This window comes from Anguilla anguilla, chromosome 3 (genome assembly GCF_013347855.1).
Source record: "Anguilla anguilla isolate fAngAng1 chromosome 3, fAngAng1.pri, whole genome shotgun sequence".
Classification (NCBI taxonomy): Eukaryota; Metazoa; Chordata; class Actinopteri; order Anguilliformes; family Anguillidae; genus Anguilla; species Anguilla anguilla.
The window spans coordinates 42,815,368-42,835,987 of NC_049203.1; the positions used below are offsets into that span (position 1 = coordinate 42,815,368).

Below are 20,620 nucleotides of genomic sequence, written 5' to 3' on the forward strand. Positions count from 1 at the left end.
AATCAATACAGGGGGATACTTCCGAAAGGAATAGTGTCTTAAGATACTGAACAAGGTTAATACGTTTGTAATACATGTACCTGAACTATGCAGTCAATACAACCTCGTTTCAAAATTAGAATTAGAAATCCTGTGAATGTTCCATAAAGCATTTCCTTTGTTCTCATAAGAAGTTACTTAATCAAAAAAGATCACCATTAAATCACATCTCTATATTCAGACCAAACATACTTTAGTTAAACTCTTCTTCCCAATACTTCTGTTTGTCCTTGAAGGTTTAACTAATCTTGGGAATAAGAGACTGGTGCTTTCTGAAGGCCGTGCTGCACATTTGTGATTTAGTGATTGGCTGGGCTCTGAATTATTAAAGCCAGTGCTTTAACCAGACAGAAATTCTGGCACAGCGCACACTCATAAAAACCGTCTACAAGAAAGGAATTCACCCAAGGAACTACCAAGGCCAAATGTAGCTATGTAGCACACTCTTTCCCAGTAAAATTAAATAAAAAATATAGATCATCTGCAAACTTAATGAAACAAGTTTACACATTTGTATTATTCTTCACCTTCACCTATTTCTTTTTCTTCTTACTGCAGAGCATTTTGCATGTGAGATGTTTTTGGCTCCAGAGTGCCTGACATGTTAGTTGCCTTGACTGCCCAGTGCCATGCAAAAGTCCAGCCTCCTGAAGTGTTCATAAATATCATCAGATGTACTGACATTGTAGTATAATGGGTAAGGGCGGCAGTGTAGTATAATGGGTAAGGAACTGGGCTCGTAACCCTAAGGTCATAGGTTTGAATCCTGGGGTGGACACTGCTGTTGTTCCCTTGTGCAAGGTACTTAACCTGCATTGCTGCAGTATATATCCAGCTGTATAAATGGATGCAATGTAAATGCTATGCAAAAAGTTGTGTAAGTCGCTTTGGATAAGAGCATCTGCTAAATGTCTGTAATGTAATGTAACATTGACCAACATGTCATGGGCTGTCTGTCTGTGAACTTATACTAACGCCTCACCCATCGCAGGAAGTGTGTGGATTTCAGACGTAGGGGTTTACAGCTGCTTCCCAACATAAATACCAACAGGTAACCGAGGCAAACTGTTGCCTGTGACGACCCTGGACAGAAGCTGGTAGAAAATGGAATTCGGTAATCATTTCGAATGCACGGAATAAGAGAAAGACAGGGTCTATTGATTCTGCCGTGTTTCGCCGTTGTAGTTTGTTCGTCTCTTGTTGCTGTCCTTTACCTCTGTTCAGGCGCAGCGCTGGCCCGATGTCAGGCTAATAGAGCTGCAGAAAATGCGAAGAAAAAGGGGAATGTAAACAGATTTATTGATTTCTAATGGGCGCTGTGAGAAATGCCTCAGCCGTTGCCTTCCGAGGGCATATGAGAGTGAAGTCCTGTGCGTCCCCTCGCACTCTCAGGCAAGGCATTAGCCGCAGGTGCGCGCAGAATAGAAACAGCAAAATTACTTTTTTGTGGAAATGAGCATCGAGTTATACATTGATTTATTTTGCTGAATACATCGCAGAGCCACAAGATTAGCAATATTGGCAATTTTGTGTGTGGGTGCGTGTGCGCATGCGTACGCATTCATCTTTATTACCAACGCTGCCTGATGGTAGGGGCAACTAAGGTAAATCAGAATCAGTGACTTAAATGTGTTTGTGTGTGCATGTGCGTGTGTGTGTGTGTGTGTGTGTGCTTGCAGAATTATGCCAGAATTATGGTTTCTTGTTTCTTGTGCTTGGGGGTCTAATTCAGTTTTTATTTATTGCTTTATTCTCTTTTTCCTTATTTGGAATGCCCAATCATATCTAGTGTCAGTGCAGAAACCAAACGATTTAGGAGAACCATGCGTGCTCCTCTTAAGCATGTGATATCAGCCTCCGATTGTTATCACACCATGGTTTACACGTCAAGCTCGCACAGACGTGAGTTGGAGGAAGGTGCTTCTTGTGTACCTCAGCAGGTGAAATCCTGGTTCCCTGTTGACCAGGGGTCGCTACTGCATGATCAGACACTGTCATCCAAGCCAAATGAAACCCTCCCTTCCCTGGGTGATATATATAGCACTGGCACAGCTGAACAGAGGCCCAAAAGCAGAACACGAAGCCCATTCCCTGACGAGAGCTGTGCGAAATCTCTGGTTTATTTTGCTTTGTAGAGTCTGTTCTTTCCTTCTGAAGAGATCAGTGAAAAGCGTTCATCTTTTTTCGAAACCCCTTTCTGACCATGTGGGCGAGAACCTGCAGGGTGTGAGTCAGGCTCTCAGCTGTAAGCTGATCTGGGGTCAGCTGTGACGCATTAACTGAGCCTGACCTGCAGTCCACACGACTGCCTCTCAGCGGATCAGGGAACAGTGAGAGGTCGGCCAATACTGAGCACCTTCTAGGGGCCCGGAGAAGAAAGAGCTTCAGAGGAGATGTGGGTGTGCTCTCCAAACCGGCAAGGGATCTGTTCCATTCTTCACAAAGAGACAAAAAACCAGCGAGTGAAGTATTAACATTCCTTGTTGCACACTCAAACACACACACACATGCACACACATTTGTGTGCACACATACAAAAAGGAAGGCTTTATGATATATATTTGAAACTATGAGAAGTAAATGCCAAAATTAGAGCGAATCTTTAATTTTTCTTATTGTCTTTTCTCAAAAAGTATTAATATTTTGTTTTCAGAAACAGGTTAACAAAAAAAAACGAGATAATTGCTGCTTGCTTGACTGGAGAACAACCTAGAATCTGTACTCTCTTACAGGGCTTGCCTTTCTTGGCGTTGATTCTGTTTGACAATAGCTGTGAGGCTAATTACTCTCTGTGACATTTCTGTGACCTGCATGTCATCCACGTGCCACAGCTAGGGATGTCACCCGCCCGCCCGCATCCGCTGCTCTTCCTCTCTCAAAACTCCGCCGCCCAGCTCCGGATCCCAGGCTGCACATGGGCGTCAGGTCAGCGATTGCGCTTATGCACTTCACACCTAGGCAAGACGGAATTCTGAGCAACAGATTTCCTAGCAGAGCTACACATACGCATACGCACACCCTGACATGACCATGCACGCTGCACACACGCGTACACTCTCACACGCACCATCGGCCAAACACACAGACACGAACGCTCGCACACACACTCGCACATGCACGCGCACATGCATGTATGTGCACACACGCGTACACGCACACACACAAATAGGCGCACACATGCTTACACACACAACCATGCGTATATGTACATACATTCAAACACGTTCACTCTTGTGCATATAACCGCACACAAACGCACACACATCCAGTACTGTCTCTTAGCTGAAGCATGCTCTGTCGGTACAGGACAGTGCAGGCTAGCGCGCATTCCTCTGGCGCACATGCAGCCACATGCGGCGCTACACCCGCAGAACCGCGCAGTCACTGCACTGGAAGCCTGCAGCACTTCAGCAGCTGGCTCAGGCAGCACACAGGCGGTCATCCGGGAGATGCACAGGTGTCTGAGGCTGAAACCTCCCTTCCCCCAGTGGCACTACGGGCAATTACACCCCGACCCGTGGGGCAGCCAGCGCAGTTAGGGCCAGCTTGCGGACAATGGCTCCAGCGCCTCATCTGCATACACCTCCCCGACCCCCGTAACGGTCTCATTATTAAAAAAAAACACCTTTTGAAAAAACAGGTTAAAAGCATTCACCTCTTCCTCAACTGCAGCCCTGAACAACACTGATCAAATGAAGCGATATTATAAAGAGAAACGTCCCAAAAGTTTATGACGGGGAAACGATTCAAAGCAACAGGACCGGCCTGTTCCGTGGGGCCGTGGGAGGAGAGGAGTGGCGATGCCCGACAAACACTGGCACCGCGCCACGCGCCTTGGCGCCACAGGGAGACATGCGGAGAAGCTTGGCCCTGCCAGACCGGGCGGCGGGGCTGCGGGCGAGCTCGGCAGGAAGGGAATTAGGAATTTACACCCTGCTGAACTTTTACGGCGCTCAGACGCCGCCTTGATCAAGCGTCCTTCACTCAGGATTAGGGGGCTGTCTCCCATAATTCCTTTAGCTCTCGCGACGGGCCCCGCAGGAAGCGCCGCTTTATCAGGCGGCTCTGGAGACGCCTCTGAAGGGTGACTGGTCCCTTACACGCTCCCCCCCCCCACACCCCCCACCCCTTCCCCAACACAGTGTTTTAAAAGCAACGTACAGAAGTGGGCTGGCTGAGCCCGTGGGTAACTTTTAAGTGACAGGTGGGCCTTGGGCCTGGATTCAGTCAGCCTTTGTCCTTCGCTTTGACTGACAAAGGAATGTAGATGTCGCTTTTATGCTTTCTAGAGTTTTCTGTGCAGATATATTTTACTGAGTTGGTCTTAAAGTACAAAGAGTGGGGAAATAGTTTTTAGAAAGGAAGGGGTTGAGGACTGGACTGAAGTGGAAGCTCTGATATTAGCTTTAAATATGTATATTCTGTGAACGTATATCTGCATATACGTTCCTTGCGCTTGTACATAATGATACGCCATGTGACCCCACTGGGTGGGCGACACAGCAAATCCAGTTTGACTATGATTTACCTCATAGGGACGGAGGGAGAGCGTGTCCCACAACCACAACAGACACGGAAACATAACAATTGTCACCCTTCCCCCTCAGATGTTTTGGTAAAGTAAACAAAATAAGTGAACAAATACAAAACCAAGCAAACACTGTGAAAGCTTTTCAGTTTTTAAGCTGACCAGCTCCTCAGCTTGTCATCTACATCACTCTCTCGTTGTTTCTCAAGAACAGCCTCTCTCTCTCACTGCCCCTTGTCTCAGCTTCATACCGTGAAGTGGAGCACACCTTTAAACTCCTGGGTTGATTAGTTAACACAATTAAGAAGGGTATACTCACCGAGAGGTGGATTGAGACCACTTTGACTCTCTTCCCAATCAAACCCAACTTGCAAACAGTGAGCTCCATAATGTTTGGCTCAAAGACATTTTTTTCTTGATTTTGCTCTGTACTCCACAATTTTAGATTTGTAATCAAACAATTCTTGTGTGGTTTAAGTGCAGATTCTCAGCTTTTATTAGAGGGTATTTTTTATATATTTTGGTTTCACCATGTAGAAATTACAGCACTTTTCATACAGTACATAGTCCCCCCATTTCAGGGCACCATAATGTTTTGGACTAACGGCTTCACAGGAGTTTTTGATGAGTCAGGGGTGATCAATTGCCAACATGAGGACAACATTTGTCAACATGAGGACTAGAGTTTTAATGATAGTCAAGGAAGCCATTATGAGGCTGAGAAATAAGAGAAAAATCATCAGACACATAAGCCAAAATCTACTGTGTGGAACATCATTAAGAAGAAAGGGAGTACTGGTAAACTCAGTAATCACTAATGTCCTGTTAGGCCCTGGAAGACCTCTTCAGTTGGTGACCTAAGAATTCTCACCAAAATGAAGAAAAACCAACAAACACTTGTGTGACAGATTAGAAACAGTTCAGGAGGTAGGTCACAGAAGACCTCATGAACAGAACTACAGAGGGTGCACTGCAAGATGCAAACCACTAGTTAGCTGCAAAAACAAAATGGCCAGGTTACAGTTGAAAATAAATACCTAAAACACCTGTAGGGTTCTGAAAAAAGGTACTAGAGACAGATTCACTTGTATCAGAGTGATGGCAAGATATTGGGAATTTATCTATGAGCATTCTTGCGCTGAAGAGTTGTTGGCACCCTGACCGCTCACAGTAGTTCCTTGCAGCAAACCTAACCTTCACCTGAAATGAGAGTCACACAGAACTTGCCTGGAAATGTAACACTTGCATTTAATTATCAAAGCTAAGCTGTTGACGGTTGTTGCTCCTCCTCCCCCATGGCTACATCAGAAGAGCGTGATAAGTTGACCCAGGAATTTCCCAGTCTGCTCTAGCCCTCGTAAAACACATTATTAATGCCTATTACGGTTGTGCGTGAATGGCAAAATGCCATTTTGACCTGGATGCTCATAACCAACTCGAAAATAATCCTTCATGAAAATGCTAATCTAATTATTACCAGTGAGCAGACCCTCTTAATGCAGTTAATAATGTTACAGACCATGTCAGAGCCATTAGCAGTAGTAGACTGTTTTTCTTTTGCTGGGAAAGTTAATCTGTCACATAAAAAGAATATTGCCCAATGGGATTGCGAGTCAGTTGCCTGTTGTTTGAAGGAAGTTGTCTCTGAAGGCAGTGCTAAAAACAGAAAAGTCCCTCAATGGGAAATGTATTTAGGCGGTGCTGTGATGGTACAGTTGCCACCGTGAGCATGTGAGCGTTGCAAACAAGATCAGTGTTTGCAAAATTACCCAGGGTTTACAGTCTGGCATAAAAAAAATTGTTTTTTTCAACCATCTCTACCTACATTTCTTTCTTTCTTTATTTTCATTATAATGTTTGTTTTGGTAAAATTTATGTTCATGAATATCACAGTTCACTAGCTAACCTTTATTAGCTAGCATTACTAATTACTAATAGCTATTAATTAGCTTACTGAAAACTCTTACTTGAGTCACAAAATATCAAACCTACAACCCATTTCTCGACTGAAAGGTGGTATCCCCCAGCCAAAACTCTGCAGAGGCTAAACCCCAGTTACAATTCCTCAGGCAAATGTGTTGTCTGAAATTGATCTGGTTCCAACAGAGGACATCCCGAGGAACCCATTTCAGCCTAGTTTTACTGAGTTAGTTTTACTTCCTTTACAGAAGATCCAGATTTGTGAGCTCTGGTATGCAACTAAGGGCATATATATGGTAGTTTTACCCCAGCTACAATCCCTAGGGTGAATGCATTACTTAAAATGGATCTGATTTACACTTTACACTTTAGTTATAGAGCAATCCATTCCCCCTAACTTTTACTCAGAATCATTTGCTTTTGCAGGAGGAAAAGATTTGCTTGGAGTATTGCATTGCCTTAAATTGAAATGACCTAAATTGTGGCTACCCATGTAATAGTTATACCCCAGTAACAATCTGTGCGATAATACAGAGATTTGAAACCTGTTTTAGAAACTAAATATTTAGAAAAATCAGATTCACTACACATTTTATTTGGTATCTTTTTTTTGTAATAAGATTTTGAATTCCCCACAGTCTATAATACATATGGTAATTACATAAAATATTTTGCGCAGTTGATAATTTGCCGGGTAAAGTAATGGATGTGCGCAGTTGGGAATTGGCAGGGTAAAGTAATGGATGTGAGCAGTTGGGAATTGGCAGGGTAAAGTAATGGATGTGAGCAGTTGGGAATTGGCAGTGTAAAGCAATGGATGTTGGCTGTTGAGAATTGGCAGTGTAAAGTAATGGATGTGAGCAGTGGGGAATTGGCAGGGTAAAGTAATGCATGTGAGCTCTTGGAAATTGGCAAGGTAAAGCAATGGATGTGAGTTGTTGGGAATTGGCAGTGTAAATTAATGGATGTGAGCATTACCTCAGAATGATGTGACACTGGCAATGGGCAGACAGTTGCAAGTTTCCAAGGTTTGGTGTTTACTCTGCCCCCCTGTCCAGCTTTAGATTCCTCCGGTATATGTGCTGGTCTTAGTTTACAGGAGCTGAAAGTTTTACCGCTTGTTTAAGAGGATGCTACATATACCTTCTGTACTGTACCTCTGTGAGTCAGCCTAGACCTCTGACACTGACACTATTCAGCATCGGCCTCCTACTCTCTCCTACTCTATCAGCCTCTTCATTCTCCCTCCATCTCTTTCTCTCTCAGTCTATCTCTTTCTCTCTCTCTCTGTCTCTCTCCTCTCTCTCTCTGACTCACCTGGCTTGTTAAAGCACTCCATCTAATCATTTTTGGTCTCTGTCTCCATCCCTCTTTCTCTCTGTGTCTCTCCAAACCTCTCTACCTCTGTCTCTCAACAGTCACTCACATTTACATATCCCCTCACTCATGTGCACACACATTGTCACTCTTTCTTTCCCTTTTCCTCATTTATCTTGTTCTTTCGCATCCAAATACGCCATCCCCCCCCCCCACCAGACACCTCCAAACACCTCCGGTCTCCAATCTTTCACACACTGATCCTTGGGAAACGGACACTCCGGCTTTCTCCAAGATCACTTTGTCTTTCGGCTCTCTAGTGGACCCTCTTTCCCTAACTTTAAGCCACAGCAGCTTTCCCAATTCAGTCCTGTTCATCAGATTGTTATTGGCTGGACAAAATTGGCAGGGCCTCTATTTCTACCCGTTAACCTCTCTCCCCGTCTCTGTGATGCCTCTCATCTTCTCTCAATCTCTGCCTTTAACGTCTCTCTCTCATACCTACACTCCGCTGTTTCATCCTCTCCTACAATATCCACCCTAGCACTCGTACCGCAATCTGGGGCGTTATGACTTACACGAGGTTGTACTTTGGAATCCTGGTAATTTCATGAGCACAGCTGATGAAGAGAGGATTTTGATTTGTCCTTTTAGATCATCTTTATTGTTTCTGATTTTCTTCTTTTTATTTTATTGCTGTTTGCTTCTGTGTGGTTTTAGTTGCAGGGCTTTGTAATTGTTGATGAAATCACGTGAGGCTGTTTTTCATTTGCATTTGTGCATATTCAATAATGACCCAACAAATCTGGATTGAATTCTCAGTATTTAAACGTCCCTATCTCTATTCCTCTACATCCATCTCCTGTTACCCATCTTTACCTCTTATGTTCCTCTATCTCACTATATCCCTTTATAATTTGCTCTCTATACCTCCTGCCCCCTCTCTTCCAGCCCTGTCTTCAATATATTTCCAGCTCTGTGTAATTCCCAATGTTCTACTACCTCTCTACTCATTCCCCCCTGCATCCTTCCTCCTCCTCTCCTTTAACTCTTTCATCTCCCCACCCTTGTCTCTCTCTGACTCATTGCTAGTCATCCCTGTTGCCACCTTCAATCTCTCTTTTTCCCTTTCTCTCTGTCTGGCTCTCTGTCTCTCTGTCTCTCTGTCACACTCACAATGTCAAATTAAACAAACGACTTCAAAATTAGACGGATAAATGCAGAGAGCTTGGTTCCACGATGAATCACTGGCCATCCCTCCCCCCCCCCCCCCCTCCCCCCTCCCCGAAACATGCTAAACTCTTTCCTCTCCTCATGAGATAAGTATGTCCATGCTAATGGAGGCCACATCGAGATAAGGCTGCGATCATCTGCTAGGGAAAAGCCATCGCCATAGAGGAATGTCAGGCTTTGAGAGCAGATCGTTGTGTAATGGGATCAGACACTCAGTCGAACGTGTACAGGTTCCAGCATTGTACTGACACATCTCGCCTTTAGCAATGTTTACATCTATTTCGGGAATAAGCCCACGATTTTTCCCCCCCTATTCGCCGGAGAGCGTGTTATGCGCTTGCTTGCTTCCTCCTCTATACTCTCAAACAGCATTATTAATTTTCAGGAAAATTAGGACAGGATTTTTGTTCAAGCTTTTGATGGGTTTGGAGCCAGTTTATCAGAACGATTATAATGAATGTTATTTAAGGAAGGGCTCATCTCATCGTGTTTACTCATGGAGCCTAGACCGGTCCTATAATTCACAAACTCTTGTTCCTAATGAGCCAGTCTGGGGCAGGCCAGTTTGCTCTTATGCTTCTCACAAAGACAAAAGGGTACCATGGTCTCTTTAGCTGGTTGGAATGTTGACTGAGAACAAGCATCTCTCATTGTGAGCAATGCATATAATAACATGTAAAGTATGACATGTAACACAAGTAACTATGATTCTAAGCTCTCTCAATGACTCGCATTTCTCTCTCACTTTTTTTGGTAAGCACTTTATCTCATCTAAGCATTTCACCTGCAAAGAATGCTGAGAAAGCAAGCTTTAATTCACCCCCTGCAAAGTGTGGAACATCCCTACATCACTAAAATACCATAACATTCCAAGTTAAAGTTCTACATTTTCTTTATCATAGTGGTGTTTTGCATGGCATATGCTTAAACATTTAGCAGGGACTTCTCAGGACAGGAATACTAATCTAAAAATAATATTTTAAAATATTATGAGATAAAAAAAATGTGGTGATGGCATTGAAACGGTGGGATTTGTGTAAAGAGCCACAGAAGCTGACAGATACACTCTCCCAGGGGCTCCGAGCCACAGGAAGTCAGAGGAGAGTCTTACCTGCATATCTGCCCTGTGGCTCGTGACAGCTGTAAGGTCTGACTGGCTTTAGCGTGTAACTTCTCTCTCGCTATGCAGTGACCTACACCGGCTGTTTTTCATTCCAGTATGCCATTGAGGAAGAGGGGTGCGAATCATTCTCTCTTTTTTTAGAGAGAGACGGCAGAGACCCAGAATTGTAATGCAAGCTCTGTTTCTCCTGGACCTTTTGGCTTCTCCGTGTTATTGCACCAACTCGCACGGAAATATTCACGATCTCCTTTTGAATCAGAATGCTTTTAGCATCACGGTGATACAGACAGAAATTTCAGCATTAATCGGATTAGTGCGCAAAAACATCCTTTCTGGCAAACGTCGGCGATGCTATAATTGTATTAATCCAGATGAATCCCGCTGAGGCAGAAATATATTTTTTGAGGGAGACCAGGTGAAGAGAGCACTGCGTGTAAACGGTCACACGTCACGGAGTAGCGCAGGACATTGCTAAAACAACAACCATAAAACAGTCTTAATCTTAACGATTTTACAGTTTAACAGCACTTTAATTGTTATAGCAAGAGCCTATCTCAGTCGCTGGGGTTTATAGAGAACGCTTGAGGGATGAAGTCTAGAAGATGAGCTTATTTCTCAAGCAAATTCACGCACCACGAAGCATATTTAAAAGCAGTTTTCCGAAATTTCGGAGAAAAGTCTGGGCACTGTAAAAGCGACAGTGAACTAGCTATATGTAACTAATTACATGCAGCTGGCATGCTAGCAGCCTGGCAATGACTGCAATCTGCTATAAAGCAATATGCAATTCACTCAAGGTACCTGTCTATTTTCTTTAAGTCTCACTACTTTCCACCACAAGAAAAAATACTGTCCACTGTTTACTAGCCACTCAACACACAGTATAAAGTTTAGTGTTAAATCGACACTGATGAGATACATTTTATTCTGAGAGAGTGCATTTGATCCCTCTTGGATTCATATAAACTCTAAACACTGTGAAATGTACTTCGCCTGTTACTTGTGTGAATATGCCATTATAGTGCTAGCGGTTGCAAAGATAAGTCACAAAATGGTAGGCTTAATTGTTTATTTGGACAGCAGTGATATGATGTTCTTTTTTTTTTTCTTAGAAATGTTTGTCCATCCTGTGTTGTCTTATTATATTAAAGCAATCCAAGTCATACGCACTGAGTAAACAAGCAAATGAAAATGACCGCTTTTCCCTCTGACTCACAACGATAGCCCACGCAGAGCAGCCCCAGTTCCTTTCTATAGTCCCACTGATGTCAGCGACAGCCAGGAAGATGCCCCCCTTATAGACACTAGAGGTTTCATTTGACGCCCGCAGTTTTCCGCAACAGCGGAGCTGACATGTCCCGGGTTAACCCAGGCTTTCTCAAAGACGGGTTTTGAATGAAAGGTGGTGGTGTAACGCAAGACATGCGTCATTTAAGCGATCACACTCCGCCTACCATTGGCCTTCTACCCAGGAGACAGTCAGACTGGCACCCCTGAGTATATTTATAAAGGTAATTAAGGTGAAGGAAAATTAACAGACAGTCACGCACCATAGACAATTAATCCTGTGATGCCAGTACCACACACACGCGCGCACACACACGAACACACACGCACGCACAAAACCTGCTCTCATTAAGAGCTGTGAGAAAGTGCTAGCGATGACACTGTCTCTCAACCTAGTGAGAGACTACACGTCCTCCAGAGATAGAAAATGTTCTGTATAAATTTAGCAGTGCAATATATAACTGCCTGCCAGATGGTGACACTAGTTGTATGCCTAAAATATACAAACTCACCTGTTGAATACACAATTACATTTTATTTCACTTGCCCTGTATTTATTAATATTTTCACACAAACATGCTTCATTTGACGTATCACATTATGCAATATCGTTTTGAATAGGCTATTGCATTTTGAAAATATTTGGTCGTTATATTTGCATAACGTTTAAGTGACAGCTACGTATATTCAAATGTGCTGTGCCATTGTCGCACGTTTTGAACGTTTACTTCGTCCAGGAACGAACAACTGCATTTTCATTGCTTATTCGCGGAATTGTCTTTTGTAGATGTTATCGAGTTTTAAAAAAATAAAAATAATGTATTTATTTTTGTTTGGTTGCTTGTTCATTGAAGTATTTATCAGAGTTTAAATGTAATGCCCCACCTCCCCCTTGCTGCAGTCAGTACGCCTGCAGAACAGTGCAGCTTTGCGCGGGGACGTTTGTATATTGAATCTTGCACCCTTGCGCTCTTTGCATGTTGCTGCGCCATCCTGTCAGGGAAATGAAAGAGAACGGCCCATTTCATTTGTACTTGGTATGCAAGAGGGGGGGGGGGGGGGGGGGGCATGAATTACACAAGCTGCCTGCTTGTGCTCAATGTGGTCTCCCTCTGGCCTCTAAACCCCCCCTCATTCCCCCACCCCTCTCTCGACTGATATGTGACAGTCCCGGAATGTTAATTTAGATCGCTTCATTTCGCCGGCTGCCTGGTGTTTTTTTTTTTGTTTTTTTTTTTTGCTTGCGAAAGGACTGGGACTCGCTAGCGATTAAACGCGTGGAAATATATAAACGAGAAAAAAGAAAGCTGGACGTTTCCTCGCTCTGTAAACAGGCGTGCAGAATGAATGAATTCCCCCCAGCGCCTGCCTCCGTGATGTCGCTACCGTCGGCGCTGCTTTTTCGGCACGCCTCAGAAACATGGTAATTACTCCTGCTTATTTGTATGCTCGGCAGACGCCCGCGGTCCTGGCCATCCATTCAGCTGGATTCTGAAGCGTGTCAGGTTAAGTACTTTACCCAGGGGTACTGCTGCAGTATCTTGCCCGAGATTCTAACTCAACACCCTCTGGTGACCGGGGCTAATCCACAAGCCCTATACTGCATACTGCCCCCCGCCGGGCGAGTTGAATTAACACTGGAAACGTTCTTCAAAGCATTCATATTTATGTGCTTACACGTACATTAATGCATTTTCAAATGCAAGCACTAGTAACTACAGACCTATATTTACAGGTTAGGGTGGGCTGCCCCCTTTTGATCGCAGTTGTGCAAACACTCCCAGGCACAAGTGAAGTGCTAATTTCGTTGTTTCGTTTTCATAATTTGGTATGTAGGTTTGGTAGGTTTGGTAATCTGCAGTTAGTCCGTTTATGTCAGCATGGGCTGGTTTCACAATAGTTGGTGTGTCAGTAAATGAATTGTACTGCACTGTGCAGGTTTGGTTTCTCATAGGCCTAGTTCGTTTGTGGTTTTAATCCACTCGGACCACCTTTTAATTTCAATTTTGGCAGCAAATGGTACTTTGAACATATGGGGCAGCCAGTTGACCACACTGTCTGGATGTTTAATGGATCTTGAGAGAGAGAAGCCATCTCTACATATTGTATAAAATATACCTTTGTAAATATGTGCAGCTGAAACTTTTTGGAAAGTTTTTATTTTTCTCTGTTTTTACTTTAATTTATGCCAATTTAAGGAATTCTAATGCTTTCATTGGGTATTTTACTTGCATTACTGTTGCTTTAATTATGAAAAGGCGGCTTCAATTGTATAGCCCTGAACGTTAGTTTGAATTGTCCAATAATAAAACCAGATGTAATCAGGTACTGCTAATTTCATTAGAACTGCTTTCGGCATCTGTTTTCCGAACAAAGCAGTGCTAACTTTATTAGCAGCCCCCGGTCTCAAGGTTGGTTACCGAACAGGATCACACAGTGACACCCTCAAACGCGTGCAACACAAAAAGAAAAACACAAATAAATGATTGTAATGTAATTACATATGACAGAGTAGAGTACATTTCTTTTGACTGTTGCAGGAAATTCTTTGGAAAGATTTGCAACAGTCAAATCATGTTTCCTGTACTCCTTTTTTATGTTTATAAGCACCTTGATAATTATTTATTTAGGTTTTTCACTGGCATACATTGGAGCACGCTTACTGTGTAGCCATGCAGGATGGGCAAACGTAATAGGCTAAACTGCACTGTTTAAACAGCAATATAGAGTGATCATATTATTCATCCTTTGAATATAAAGTTGTTATGGCTTTTTAAAGTTAACCTTGTATTCCACTGCATTTGCTACAATTTCACTTTTTTCCAAATTAAATTTTAATAGTGCTAAAATTTATTTTTTATAGCATTTAAATTTTTTGTGAATGGAAAGTGATTCTTTTTGGTTTAATGCTCAGGTTTTCACATATTGCTAAGGCATGCTCGTATACGCTGCTTCGGGTTTCTTACAGTTTTGATCGACTGGGATGGATCTGTTGGTTATGGAAAATCTGAAGTTCAGCAATGAAATGTAATTGAAGTGGAGAGTAGGCATTGTATTGTTTAAATAATCTGATAAACTCAAAAAGTAGCACAGTCTATAAACACATTTTAGCACACCTACTACAAATTATGAAGAAAAAATAAATAAATTGTGAACAATAAACCAATGGGTCAATTCAGGCTTATGTCTAGCTATGAAAAAACACACAAAGCCATGCCACATTTTCCTTTTGTAGTTTGCAAGCTATCTTGGCCACAAAACCTGCCTGAGGAGGCTTTTTTGAAGTGTCGAAAAGAGACTGTGGAGAGACTGCATCTCCCAGCATCTCCAAGTATGCCAGACGTGATGGGGCCGCTGCTTGTTATGGCCCAGATGCAGCTGTAGTAACAGGAAAGAGGGTGATCTGACTCTAGGGGTGCTACAGTCTCTCGACTGAAATTGCCGAAATGAAGGTGGACGTGGCTCCATTCAGCTCCGCCTTGAGTTACTGCTAGAGCTTGAGCGATTGTGCCTCGGCTGTGAAAATCGGGCCCGCTAGCTGTGTTCGATAGTGAACTGCTGTTCTGCTAGTAGACAAGGTAGGACAATGCAATACAGCAAAGGAAGAATAAGAAAAGTGTTTTGGGAGGGAAATAAAAGAAGAGAGAGAAATATCTCCTATTCTGCTTTGAAACAAGTGATAAAGTTCCTTGTATGTGTCTGCAACTCTCAGTTTCTTCTTTAACTAAGTAATAAATTGATTATAAGTGGGGTGCAATATACAGAAAGAGTACATCTACAGTAGGGTGGCGTAGGAGTCCTGTTAGAGAAATTCAGACAATGATAATGAGGCACTTCCTCTCGTACAACGGGGGGAGGAAAGAGTTCATCTGTAAATCTGGCCTTGGTGCGTCATTCTTCCGTACAGTAGATATGGAGAAATGGGGTCAGAGAAAAGCAGAGAATTAAATCTGCAGTTTTGTTGATGGGAAAAGCACCTTTCAATTTGAGCGCACAGCAGGGAGGTGTTTTTTTTGTGTGCAGGAAACCCTACTTTTTTGGCCTGGTGTAAAAAACAATGGCCAGGAGGACCATTGAAGTAGGCAGGAAATGGGCCTGCTTGTGGAGGTAGACTAGGCTGTTAATGGTAAGCAAAAATGTAGGATTGAGAGAAAAATGATTTGCATCGCAAATGAAAAGTCCAAATGTTTTGAGTTAAGGAGGAGTTCCAAGCAAATATTCTCTTTATTCACAGGCAAAACTTAAATCTAAGTGCAAGAAAAAAAAAAAAATGACTGAAGGAAAAAACTGTTTATAAATATTTTGGCCTACAGTTCCACCACCATTGGTTACCATTCCCAGAACTTTTCCTCTTTTTAGTTAATTATTTTTAGACATTTTTTTTGACAGATCTCACTAAGAAGAGGATGTGTTGCCATATCTCTATTGGTCATTCAGGATTTTGGAGTGCCAGCTCCCCAGGGCTGTTACCACGGCCACTCAATGAGTCATCACGGGATTGACATTGAGCGCGCGAGCATAATCACAACATGGCGGGCCGGGCTCGACCGAACGTTACCCGGCCGTTTTTTTCCTCTCTCCGCGCGTTTGGAGTTATCTCTCGTCTGCGTGTGTCGCACAGAGCATCGCCATTTCCCCGCCGTCTCTCAGAACGCGCTTCGGCGCTCGGAGGCGCCGCGTTTCATCGCGCGGGAGGCCCGAGTCACGCGGCGCTGTTTCGCCCCGGGCCCGTGCTCTCCTTCCCCTTCCGTTTCGCCAGGAAAAAGGGCTTCCATTCGTCCTCGGCTCTTGTAGAAGAAAAAAAAAAAAAAAAACCCCCTCTCGAGTCCCGCTCTTCAGTCTCGGCGGGCGTGCTTGTGTGTGGTAAAGCAGCTGAACGCAGGGGCAACCGCGCGCGAGAGAGCTTCACCTCCGTGAGTCATTCAGCCTAAGCAGCGCTTTCCTCCTGCCAACAGTGTGCTCCTGAGGCCAGAAGGGATTAGTCATCTTTTTTTATGTGTGTTTTTTTCCAGGATGACAGTAAAGAGAAAAGTAAAGACAGCTCTGTATTTGTGCCACTATTAACCATTGTTTGCTCCGCTCAGTGAGAGACCCCAGGTAGCCTATTAACTCAAACAAGAATAACATCTAATGAAAAAAGTTTAAGATGAAAAGAATATTAATAAAAAGAAGTCATCCTGTCCAAATGAAGTTCATAATGATGCCGGCAGGTGGTAGTTTTAGCAAGGATCCATGAATTTGGTTTGAGTCTCAGAATAAAAGACATTCTGTCAAAAATTAGGTACATTTTTCATTTACATATGAATATATTTATTTATATAATCTGACGACCAGCCACAGTTTTTAATTGTCCACCTTGAAAGTAGACAAATCACACAGATAGATTGTTTGTGCGTGTGTCCATTTGCCGATTGACAGCTTCACTACGTTCGATAAACTCCCTGTTGCACCAACTTGCTGTTAACCACAAAATACTATTGCTTGTATTGAGCAACAGAATCGAGAATAGAGAGAGACTATTCTTCAAGCGAAAACATACAGGAGAAGGAGGGGGGAGAGCGGACCCGTAGTAGGGGAAAAAGTACACCGATGGAGAGCGAAAGAAAGGCAGAGAGAGAGCACAGAGGAGTGGATAGTGTGTCTGTGTGAGTGGGGGAATGTATGAGTGATCGTTGGAGTGTGTCTTTTGAGACCGGCCTATCAGCTCGTACACCTGTTCTCCCAGCCTGCTCAGCCAGAACAGAGCCACTGAAGCTCGAGGCCTCTGTTCACCCGAGATGGAGAACAGTGCGATGCGTGCGGGCCGTGGATCAAGGTGACGTCAGACATCTTATTACTATTTCAAGTCTTAACATTGATCAATTCTGTTATACATTTATGTGTTTTGTGTTGAAATATTCAGGATCGGGGGATGTTTGGAGGTCGGACAGGCCGTGGGATCGGGGGGGCTTGGCAGATCAGATCAGAGGGCTGTCCCGTACTCTGGCAACTTTCTGGGACTATTTTGTTTGGACTTGGTAGCTTTACCCAGTGGTAGACTTGCTTAGAAGCTTCTGGTACATGGGCAATGATTTTGCTATATCAGGACCATGGACAGTGGCCTCACTGGCACATGCCACACCCTGGACAGTGGGAGCCTTGGCTACAGCCATGCACAGATAAGGCTGCTTCGCACTCATCCCAGGTTTTGCTTATCAGACCTGAGGTACAGTCTGCTGCAGCATTAGTAAGGGACCAACATTAGCAGAGCAGCTACCTCTGGCTCTCTTGCTCACATGACCAGAACAGCTTGACACTTCTAGAAGGTTTACTGTACTTTCAGCAGACCCAGTATAGAGAATGTTTCCCCCTTATTTTCCGGTCTCATTTTTTTTGAGTTTGTTTTGCAAGCGATGGGGATCAAAATGGCCGCCTCTTATGTGGTCACCCGCGGTCACGGTGGCCACACTTGCCTCTGTGCCGCTGGTCATTTCATGGCTGCCATGGCGACCGGACAAGGAAGCAGCCTGGAGCCTGAAGCATATCTGCATTACTATTATTATTGTTATGAAAATGATTGTTCATGGGAAAGTGAGATAGAAGACATGGGTAGAAGTAGAGAGAGGAAAGAAAAGCAGAGAAGTTTTACCCAGGCGAATATACTGTAGAAACCACTTAATATCACTTTATTCATATTCATTACTTTTGACTTTGCTGCTATATATTATCAGCTGTCAGATATAATATATAATATTCATATAGGACAGCCTTTCTGTAAATCTATAATACATCCTTATTATGAATTATTCTGACCTGAAAAAGTTTGAGCAAAATCATCTTGACTGTTCAAATATTTGAAGTTGGAACCCTTACCCCATATAGAGAGAATGTTCCGGTGTCAAATGATTAGGCATTGCCAGGCTGAGGAGATGGGAAGCTGAGCTCAAACAAATGTGTTTGCCAGGCTGAAGATTTCAACTGACTGAAAATATAACCTTGAGATCCCATCCCAGCTCCTTGGCTAGTTTTCACAGTATGAATTCGCCATGAAGGTTTTTTATTTTCATCTCCCTTTCCCCGATATATTCCCCTAGCCTTTCTGTGTTCAATATTGTATACATTTATCTAACCAGTAGTATTCACAGTAACAGCATTGCCAGAATGTACTGGCTCCACAGCTTTTATTTAAAAAATAAATAAATAAAGAAAATAAAGAGTAAGTAAATGAATATGCATTATTGCCATGTGACTGCCAGCAATGCACTTTCCTTCCCTCCTCATGTTGTTGTCAATGACAAGAGTCTTTGCCTTTGTTTGCCATTAGCTTCGCTGATTAGCCTCAGCCGGGAACACCATTAGGATCCTTTCTTCATCTCTCTGGATGGCCAGTTCTCATACACAAGTGCATGCTGGTCTTTCTCTTGCGTCTCTATGACAACATTGGCTGCCGAGGGAGAGGGTGAGCGGGTTGGACGTCTGTGCATGTGCGGGTTTGGCGGGCTCCAGCAATGTGGTCCTTGTGCAGTGTGGTGCTGTCGGCCTACTACGATGTGAAAGGAACTCGCACAGTACACTTAACTAGACCGTCTCTCCAGGCCTTGCATAGCTTTGAATGCAAAAGACATGCTCTGTGTATGTCTGAGCAACGTTTTATTGGGATGCATGAATTAACGATTGAGCCTGGGGGTTTATGGAGTTATCTCTCAGACACAGTGTCAGGCTCTTTGTGTGTGTTTTGGTTGTGCGATGCTAGTAATTTGGGAACATTTGTTTTGGGGTAACACACATTTAGGGACATGCGTTTCAGTGTTTTTTTTTTATGTTGTCTGGTTTGTTGTGTGTTTTTTGGGGTGGTGTACTTGTTAGACTTGTAAAAGTGGGGAGGGGGGGGGAGGGTTAGGTAGGGTGTTTTTTGAATGGGAGATGTGCTATATATTGTGTAGCTGCCTGTTTATGATTGAAAGATATAAAGTTTGTTTTAAATGTAGAAACATATTTTTATTGCAACACATAGCTGATGAATATACTTTTATTAAACGTGTATGCAAATCTCAATGTTACTGACACTTACTGACACGTGAGCCCCTCAGCAAATATAAGAGCAACTCCATGTGGTTATTCATGTGAGAGAGTGATCAGAAAAGAAACTCCTCTGGCTTGAAAAAAGCAGCCGCTTGGCTAGCATGCAGATTACTGTCCTGACTTCTGGATTGCTTTCCCCTCGCCTGGAGGTCCTATTTCAGATCTCATACTCAATTCTCCAATTACACGACTCATTTAATGTTTGGAAGGGTGTGACTTTGTTGAGTGGTTACAATGGATGGAAGGTTATCCACATCATTTAAAAACTGACAGGACAACCAAGAGACAGAACTAAGCTTGATGCAGGTAGAACTGGTAGACTAGAAGTTTCTTCTTTTTCTTCATTCATTATTATGATTATGATTATAACTATTAGTATTATTATTGTTGTTTTTTTTGTTGTTGTTGTTATTATCATTATTATTATATAATGAAGCTCTTTTTCAGTTCTGTTTCTGTGGCAACATTCCTCAAGCATCACCTGAGATGGACAGAGAGATGAAGTACCTAATGAAGTACTTGTCTTTTAACTGGTCCCTGATTCTAAGCTTGTGTCAGTCAACTTCCTTGACCTGATGATGTCATCAGACTGGGACGCCCTGGCGTGGACTGCTACTGCCAGCATGACAGCGGAGCGGCCGTCCTGCAGCTGCAGTTCCTCATTAACGAGGTGAGTCTGACCCCCCTGGCTTTACGAGCATTCTGTGGTACGCAGGATGTGCCTTTGATCTCAAGGACTCCAACTTTGTGCACTCAAAAGTTCTACTGTTAAATATCAACTCTCTTATGAAATGCTGTTCTCATTCTCACCTCAACCTCCCTCATCTGCATTCAGAGTAAGAGTAGATACATGAGCTTTTGCAGCAGTTTGTTCTGCTGAACTGGGAAGGACTTTTATTTTGAAAATGGGGTGGGGAGGGATGGGAAGGATTCTGTCCTGACTTTTCCTCCCATGCCAGGAAACTGCTGCTCTACCACTAATTACGAATGTGCCAATGAAGGACTTGGCACTTGGGGCAGAATCATTGTAGTGCCATGCACATACAATGGACCTGCACACCACAGGCAGTGGAAACATTTCCCGAAATGTGCGGTTTGTCCTCTAGGCCTGA

General features: G+C 43.3%; 1 protein-coding gene across 8 annotated transcripts in view; it reads left to right on the plus strand.

Moving 5' to 3' along the window:
• The window catches only part of LOC118223253 (syntaxin-binding protein 5-like), a 177,751-nt gene that overhangs the window by 64,171 nt on the left and 92,960 nt on the right, over positions 1 to 20,620 (plus strand). For all 8 annotated transcript variants that reach the window (XM_035409524.1, XM_035409525.1, XM_035409522.1 and 5 more), the window contains exon 3: positions 20,097 to 20,178. In XM_035409524.1, the coding sequence (XP_035265415.1) occupies positions 20,097 to 20,178 (82 nt within the window). The remainder of the gene's footprint in view (positions 1 to 20,096; positions 20,179 to 20,620) is intronic.